Source organism: Conger conger, chromosome 9 (assembly GCF_963514075.1).
Source record: "Conger conger chromosome 9, fConCon1.1, whole genome shotgun sequence".
Lineage (NCBI taxonomy): Eukaryota > Metazoa > Chordata > Actinopteri > Anguilliformes > Congridae > Conger > Conger conger.
In genome coordinates, this window is record NC_083768.1 from 49,091,067 (window position 1) to 49,099,377 (window position 8,311).

The 8,311-nt window shown below is 41.4% G+C and overlaps 2 protein-coding genes across 4 annotated transcripts; both read right to left on the reverse strand.

Moving 5' to 3' along the window:
- Nucleotides 1–324: 324 nt before the first annotated feature.
- On the reverse strand, nucleotides 325–2,699 carry LOC133137850 (receptor-transporting protein 4-like). 2 transcript variants are annotated; one of them, XM_061256234.1, is made up of 3 exons: nucleotides 2,573–2,699; nucleotides 2,267–2,432; nucleotides 325–1,597 (listed from the first exon to the last, which is right to left on the reverse strand). In XM_061256234.1, the coding sequence occupies exons 1-3, from the start codon at nucleotides 2,580–2,582 to the stop codon at nucleotides 1,258–1,260; spliced, it is 516 nt and encodes a 171-aa protein (XP_061112218.1). In that variant the 5' UTR covers nucleotides 2,583–2,699; the 3' UTR covers nucleotides 325–1,257. The 2 variants fall into 2 exon arrangements, with proteins under 2 accessions (XP_061112218.1, XP_061112216.1); XM_061256232.1 differs by lacking the exon at nucleotides 2,573–2,699 and having other exon boundaries at nucleotides 2,267–2,448.
- Nucleotides 2,700–4,772: 2,073 nt separating this feature from the next.
- LOC133137949 (receptor-transporting protein 4-like) lies at nucleotides 4,773–7,429 on the reverse strand. 2 transcript variants are annotated; one of them, XM_061256373.1, is made up of 3 exons: nucleotides 7,309–7,429; nucleotides 7,003–7,168; nucleotides 4,773–6,333 (listed from the first exon to the last, which is right to left on the reverse strand). In XM_061256373.1, the coding sequence occupies exons 1-3, from the start codon at nucleotides 7,316–7,318 to the stop codon at nucleotides 5,994–5,996; spliced, it is 516 nt and encodes a 171-aa protein (XP_061112357.1). In that variant the 5' UTR covers nucleotides 7,319–7,429; the 3' UTR covers nucleotides 4,773–5,993. The 2 variants fall into 2 exon arrangements, with proteins under 2 accessions (XP_061112357.1, XP_061112356.1); XM_061256372.1 differs by lacking the exon at nucleotides 7,309–7,429 and having other exon boundaries at nucleotides 7,003–7,184.
- Between the last annotated feature and the right edge of the window lie 882 nt (nucleotides 7,430–8,311).

The following is an 8,311-nucleotide window of genomic DNA, read 5'->3' on the forward strand; positions in this document are numbered from 1 at the left end:
TTTAGTTCAGCGACATTTATTTGAATATTTAAACTATTGGACGAGTTAATATTCACGAATACAATTTAAAATACAAATGCCCACAAGCAGCAATTCCCAGGCTAAACATCTGCTTTGAGACTTGCAGCAGTGATTTTCCTTCATTCTTTTGTGAATTTGTGAATTTAGTCTGTCCTTTGCTGTTCAGCATTGATGCATATGGAGTTGGTTTAATCACATGTAATTATACTTTGCTGCACCAATACAGTAAGTTCGTGACCTCTGCGACCAAAGCAGATAGTTAGTTCTCTACCACCATCATGTGGGAACAAGGCGACATAGCAGTTGTGAGATCCAGTCATTTTATTGCAGATATGTCTACGAAGTGTAATTATTTCATCAAACAGTCTTACAGCTGAGCACATTAAAGACACCATTGTGCAATTTATGATACAAACATCAATCCCACATACAGGTAGAACAAGTACCAGGGAAGACTTTAAGCTACAGTCCAGGGATAGTGCATATTTTATCCAGAATCCATACAATTCCATTATATTACTTCACAGGCCCATAACCTGATTGAATGTTTTAGGCAAGTAATCCCACAGTTCAGGTGCCCTGATGACAAAAGCCCATTCTCCTTTTGTTACCAGTCTACACTTTAGAATTGAGAGCAGAGCATGCTGAAGATCCCTGTGCAAAAGCAGATAAAAGAAGTTCAGAAGTGTATGTATCGGCGAGGCTATTAAGTGCCTTGTAAGTAACCAATAAAATATATTATTTTATTCTTCATTATCCCAACCCGCTCATCCTGAACAGAGTCACAGGGGGGCTGGAGCCTATCACAGCATACATTGGATGAAAGGCAGGAATACACCCTGGACAGGTCGCCAGTCCATCGCAGGGCACACACACCATTCACTCACACATTCATACCTATGGGCAATTTAGACTCTCCAATCAGCCTAACCTGCATGTCTTTGGACTGTGGGAGGAAACCCACGCAAACACAGGGAGAACATGCAAGCTCCACACAGAGAGGCCCCAGCCAACTGGGATTCAAACCTAGGACCTCCTTGCTGTGAGGCAGCAGTGCTACCCACTGCACCATCCGTGCCGCCTATATTATTTTAGTAACAGTTAAAAGCCTAGCAGCTGCATTTTGTAACAATTGCAGACAAGCAAGACAAGTGACATTACCACGTAGTGATGAGTAGAGTGAATTACAAAAATACAAAATTTTTCCGTTCGTTGTTCAGAAAGTCTCCATGGAGACTAGTCTTCCTCACAACAGATCCCTTGACGACAGGCCTCACACAGCGAACTCTCGTGTGGCTTTGTCCACACTTTCTCAGAGGAACAGGAATAGCTGTTGTCTTCTTCCTCTTCACCATAGCAGTTCTTCTTGATCTTACCAATCAGCTTCAGCAGGACTTTCTCTACTTCTGCCGTGGAGAATCCTGGGAGCTCAAAGTCCCCGTTGCAGCGCCGACACGCCTGTCCAAAGGGTCGCATGATCACTGTCCCCCGGGCTGCCCCGCTCCGCAGGCGGTAGTGGAAGAGAAGGGTAATCCGCGCTGATGGCCAGGTTTTGGAACAGGTACCACACCGAAATCTGAGATTAGGCCAAAAAAATGTCTTTTATTATTGAAATATAATAAAATAAAATGCGATAGCATTTCAAATATGAATGTAAATATACATGTTTGACCATCTTTAAAAGGCTACTACTCCACACTCGCATACATAAATGTATACAAATAATGCATACACTCAGAGATCATATTAGGTACACCTGTACACTAGCTTGTTTTTGCAAATATTTAATCAGCCAATTAAGTGGCAGCAACTAAATGCATAAAAGCAGAGCGAGAGTTTGCAGAGAATGGTGCGAAAAACTAAAAACATCCGGTGAACAGCAGTTCCGTGGGCAGAAACGCGTTGTTAATGAGAGAGGCGGCCTGTAGCTTAGTGGTTAAGGTGCATGACTGGGTGTTGAGCAAGGCTCCAGGTGAGGATTGTCTCCTGCTTAGTCGAATCAACTGTATGTCGCTCTGGATAAGATGCCAAATGCCATTAATGAAATATAATGTAATGTAATGATATGCAGAAGAGCATCTCTGAACACACACCACGTCGAACCTCTAAGTGGATAGGCTACGGCAGCAGAAGTCCAAAATAAGTCAAATTAATACTAAATAAAGTGTACAGTCCTGAGTAACAGTATGTACATTCATGTTTTCTCTATAAAAAAATAAAATGTAAAAAAAACAGCCATACGTACTTTCCGTAGGCATAGTTGCAGTAGATCTTCCACCCTCTCCTCCTCTCCTCGTTAGAGAGATTATTTTGCAGGCTGTAGTTGAATTTAAATCCCCAGGTGTCATTGTAGTCCAACTCTTCATGCAACATTCGGTTGAAAGTATCACTCCACAGCGTGGGAGTCCATTCTGGAGAATTAAACATATATTCGACATACGTCGCTACTTTATTATGTTTAATCGTTGTTTATTCAGTTATATTCATCGTTACAAAAATGTCGAACAATAATTTCCCAACCTAAATAAAGAATTGTTATCAACAGACGCACCTGTATCCATCCTGTTCCTCTTCTGTTCGTAAGATGTTGGCTTTCAAAACAGCAAATTCTGAAATGTACTTCTTCAAGTCTGCGAGCGGTTAAATACGCTCATATTGTTGTCCATCCCTCACGTTACGTCTGGAATATGGAAAACGAAACTTAGAAACGTAACTATCCGTTTTCCGTTGTTGCTGTTAAACCACTTTCGGTACACAAAACGTCAGGTTTCTATTACTCGTAAACAGCATAAATGTTATACTCCATTGTATTTATGATAACATATTTGTCCTACAACATACTATAGACTATTTAAGTGAAAAACAAGACACCACATATAAACACGGTTCATATGTGGCGTTCGTAGCTTTGTTTAGCTGATATGGAGTGTGGCCTGCAGGCAAGACAATGGAAATATTTGCCTAACATTAGGTTAACTTAAATTGGAGAACCTTTTAAGGGCTATTAGACTATTTCTGGTTATATTCATTTAGCTAGCTAGTTTGCTTTTATGAGGCTGTTATATTTGTGCTTTTATCTTAATTTGGGGGTGGCACGGATGGTGCAGTGGGCAGCACTGCCACCTCAGAGGAAGGAGGTCCTGGGTTCCAATCCCCGTCGGCCGGGGCCCGCATGCCCGCCCCCCCGTGTCTGTGTGGGCCTCCTCCGGGTACTCCGGCTTCCTCCCACAGTCCAAAGACATGCAGGTTAGGCTGATTGGAGAGTCTAAATTGCCCATAGGTATGAATGTGTGAGTGAATGGTGTGTGGGCCCTGCGATGGACTGGCGACCTGTCCAGGTTGTATTTCTGCCTTTTGCCCAATGTATGCTGGGATAGGCTCCAGCCCCCCCGTGACCCTGTTCAGGATAAGCGGGTTAGGATAATGAATGAATTTGCAACATTTAAAAGTCGTATCTGGATGGAGCCCATTCACTTTGGAATATTTGAAGCTCAATATCTCAAAACTCAGAACCCAGATAGAACTTGTAATTCTCAAGTTGTTTATCCTTATACAGTAACCTCTCAAACATGTATGTCCAGATTTTATGATGGGGCGGGGGCATTCCTTATTTTTTAGGGTGGTAGCCAGCTAACTAGTCAGTCTTTTGCTTTTGAATGTTTAAAGCATCATCTATTGTCTAGCACTCCCTCTCATGTGATATTGCTTAATTTTACAAGTTAATTCCGGATGAGACACATTCTATGAATGCTCATACCTGATAGTATAGTAATATATAGAGACAGCGATGCCAGTATAAACCTATGGGGGCACAATTCTGCCACACAGAGCACCAGAAGTGTGATAGTTTTGCTCACTGCACATCCCCAGTTATGTCCTTACTTGCACTACCGTTGAAAAGTTTGGAATCACATTGTCGTGTTCTGCTTTTTCTGATTCCATATTTTATTTTCTTTGTTTGTTCTCTGTTAATCAAACAATTTGCAAATGGTCAAAGCACAGACTCAGAGCTTTTATTATATTTTTTATACTCCCTCTCTACGTGCACCCGGCGGTCGAGCTGCACGTTCACGCCTGTTTTCCGTTCTGGTTCCTCAGTGGTGGAATGACTTGCCTACCACTGTCAGGACAGCAGAATCCCTCCCCCTATTTCGACGCAGAGTCAAAACACACCTTTTCCAACTCTACCTTAGTCCTCCCTCCTGATCCCCCCCCCCCCCCCCCTCAAAAATAAATAAAAAAATGTGCACTCATGATGACGACTATATGTTTAGAACAGCATTCCAGGTGTATTTTCCTAGTTCTGGATGTGATGCTTTGACTTGTGGTAGAACCTATGCACTAGTAAATCGCTTTGGATTAAAAGCGTCTGCCAAATGACAAAAATGTAAATGTAAATGTAAATGTAAATGTATTTTTCTACATTTTGGTTTCACCATGTAGTAATTGCAGCACTTTCTATATGTAGTCCCCCATTTCAATGTTTGAGACAAATGAGCATAATGTCAAATAAAAGAGTCATGTTCTGTATTTGGTTGCATATCCTTTGCATGCCATGACTTCCTGACGTCTGTCTATTAGTATCGCTTGTAGGGAAACTTGAAATTAAGATATCCAGCCTCCGATGACGCTGATAGGTCACATGACATCACAGACATCAGGAAGTCATGGCATGCAAACATTGAAATTGGATAAGACAAATACTTTAGTTCAGCAACATTTATTTGAATATTTAAACTATTGGACGAGTTAATATTCACGAATACAATTTAAAATACAAATGCCCACAAGCAGCAATTCCCAGTCTAAACATCTGCTTTGAGACTTGCAGCAGTGATTTTCCTTCATTCTTTTGTGAATTTGTGAATTTAGTCTGTCCTTTGCTGTTCAGCATTGATGCATATGGAGTTGGTTTAATCACATATAATTATACTTTGCTGCACCAATACAGTAAGTTCGTGACCTCTGCGACCATAGCAGATAGTTAGTTCTCTACCACCATCATGTGGCAACAAGGCGACATTGCAGTTGTGAGATCCAGTCATTTTATTGCAGATATGTCTACGAAGTGTAATTATTTCATCAAACAGTCTTACAGCTGAGCACATTAAAGACACTATTGTGCAATTTATGATACAAACATCAATCCCACATACAGGTAGAACAAGTACCAGGGAAGACTTTAAGCTACAGTCCAAGGATAGTGCATATTTGATCCAGAATGCATACAATTCCATTATATTACTTCACAGGCCCATAACCTGATTGAATGTTTTAGGCAAGTAATCCCACAGTTCAGGTGCCCTGATGGCAAAAGCCTGTTCTCCTTTTGTTACCAGTCTAGACTTTAGAATTAAGAGCAGAGCATGCTGAAGATCCCTGTGCAAAAGCAGATAAAAGAAGTTCAGAAGTGTATGTATCAGCTAGGCTATTAAGTGCCTTGTAAGTAACCAATAAAATATATTATTTTATTCTTCATTATCCTAACCCGCTCATCTTGAACAGGGTCGGAGGGGTTCTGGAGCCTATCCCAGCATACATTGGGCTAAAGGCAGGAATACACCCTGGAAAGGTCGCCAGCCTATTGCAGGGCACACACACCATTCACTCACACACTCATATCAATGGGCAATTTTGACTCTCCAATCAGCCTAACCTACATGTCTTTGGACTGTACAACAGTACGTGGGGGAAACCCACGCAAACACGGGGAGAACATGCAATCTCCACACAGAGAGGCCCCGGCCAACTGGGATTCAAACCTAGGACCTCCTTGCTGTGAGGCAGCAGTGCTACCCACTGCACCATCCGTGCCGCCTATATTATTTTAGTCCCAGTTAAAAGCCTAGCAGCTGCATTTTGTAACAATTGCAGACAAGCAAGACAAGTGACATTATCACGTAGTGATGAGTAGAGTGAATTACAAAAATACAAAATGTTTCCGTTTGTTGTCCACAAAGTCTCCGTGGAGACTAGTCTTCCTCACAACAGATCCCTTGACGACAGGCCTCACACAGCGAACTCTCGTGTGGCTTCGTCCACACTTTCTCAGAGGAACAGCAATAGCTGTTGTCTTCTTCCTCTTCACCGTAGCAGTTCTTCTTGATCTTACCAATCAGCTTGAGCAGGACTTTCTCTACTTCTGCCGTGGAGAATCCTGGGAGCAGAAAGGCCCCATTGCAGCGCCGACACGCCTGTCCAAAGGGTCGCATGATCACTGTCCCCCGGGCTGCCCCACTCCGCAGGCGGTAGTGGAAGAGAAGGGTAATCCGCGCTGATGGCCAGGTTTTGGAACAGGTACCACACCGAAATCTGAGATTAGGCCAAAAAAATGTCTTTTATTATTGAAATATAATAAAATAAAATGCGATAGCATTTCAAATATGAATGTAAATATACATGTTTGACCATCTTTAAAAGGCTACTACTCCACACTCGCATACATAAATGTATACAAATAATGCATACACTCAGAGATCATATTAGGTACACCTGTACACCAGCTTGTTTTTGCAAATATTTAATCAGCCAATTAAGTGGCAGCAACTAAATGCATAAAAGCAGAGCGAGAGTTTGCAGAGAATGGTGCGAAAAACTAAAAACATCCGGTGAACAGCAGTTCCGTGGGCAGAAACGCGTTGTTAATGAGAGAGGCGGCCTGTAGCTTAGTGGTTAAGGTGCAAGACTGGGTGTTGAGCAAGGCTCCAGGTGAGGATTGTCTCCTGCTTAGTCGAATCAACTGTATGTCGCTCTGGATAAGATGCCAAATGCCATTAATGAAATATAATGTAATGTAATGATATGCAGAAGAGCATCTCTGAACACACACCACGTCGAACCTCTAAGTGGATAGGCTACAGCAGCAGAAGTCCAAAATAAGTCAAATTAATACTAAATAAAGTGTACAGTCCTGAGTAACAGTATGTACATTCATGTTTTCTCTATAAAAAAATAAAATGTAAAAAAAACAGCCATACGTACTTTCCGTAGGCATAGTTGCAGTAGATCTTCCACCCTCTCCTCCTCTCCTCGTTAGAGAGATTATTTTGCAGGCTGTAGTTGAATTTAAATCCCCAGGTGTCATTGTAGTCCAACTCTTCATGCAACATTCGGTTGAAAGTATCACTCCACAGCGTGGGAGTCCATTCTGGAGAATGAAACATATATTCGACATACGTCGCTACTTTATTATGTTTAATCGTTGTTTATTCAGTTATATTCATCGTTACAAAAATGTCGAACAATAATTTCCCAACCTAAATAAAGAATTGTTATCAACAGACGCACCTGTATCCATCCTGTTCCTCTTCTGTTCGTAAGATCTTTGCTTTCAAAACAGCAAATTCTGAGATGTGCTTCTTCAAGTCTGCGAGCGGTTAAATACGCTGCACAGCTCATATTGTTGTCCATCCCTCACGTTACGTCTGGAATAAGGAAAACGAAACTATCCGTTTCCCGTTGTTGCCGTTAAACCACTTTCGATACACAAACCTGTGTCAGCAAGTGGCCGGCAGCCAGGTTTCCATTACTCATGAACAATAAAACCCCGTGCTTTTGTCAGCATACATGTTATACTCCATTGTATTTATGATAACGTGTTTGTCCTACAACATACTATATTGTATACAATAGTTGTATACAACTATTTAAGTTAAAAACAAGACAAAACATATAAACACGGTTAATATGTGGCGTTCGTAGCTTTGTTTAGCTGATATGGAGTGTTGAATGTGGCTGTTCATTTTACTTGATATATCGTTCCCGCTTTTCAGCAAATTGTGATTTCATCCCACAATTCAATACATTGTTATTGGCTACATATGTACAATTCATTGGGCTACTGTAAATAGAATGCTTGTCAACATTATACACTCACTGCAATGTGTTACCAATGAAAGAAAGGGGGAAATTCCCCCTTGTTATTGTAGAATGTTTGTAAATTCCAAAGTTGGAGTATGGAATGTTCTAAACTCAGGACTGGAAGTCTTAGGAATCACTAGTGATCAGGCCATCCACAAAAGACATTAGAAAATGATGATATGAATATGAAAGAAAAAAATCTGTGTGAGCACAATTACTTGCTAATGATCACAGGACCATGAGCACAGAGCACTGAGAGAGGCAAATCACAGAGGCTGCACTCCCAAATGAAAACCTCTCATCAGCAGCAAGTGTGATAGATATTTGAAGTGCGTAAGTGTGGAGAAAGAGAGGGACAGCTCTGATTTTGATGCATTTGTGATGCACTGCTGTTCTACTGAGCATGTCAGAAGGTCCTTTATTCCAGCAG

Bases quoted from the DNA above. Each gene is read 5' to 3' on its own strand.
- LOC133137850 (XM_061256232.1), bottom strand. From the start codon at position 2,448: ATGTTTAATTCTCCAGAATGGACTCCCACGCTGTGGAGTGATACTTTC. The intron at 1,598-2,266 runs GTACGTATGGCT...GCCTAATCTCAG, and splicing joins TGCAACTATGCCTACGGAAA to ATTTCGGTGTGGTACCTGTT.
- LOC133137949 (XM_061256372.1), bottom strand. From the start codon at position 7,184: ATGTTTCATTCTCCAGAATGGACTCCCACGCTGTGGAGTGATACTTTC. The intron at 6,334-7,002 runs GTACGTATGGCT...GCCTAATCTCAG, and splicing joins TGCAACTATGCCTACGGAAA to ATTTCGGTGTGGTACCTGTT.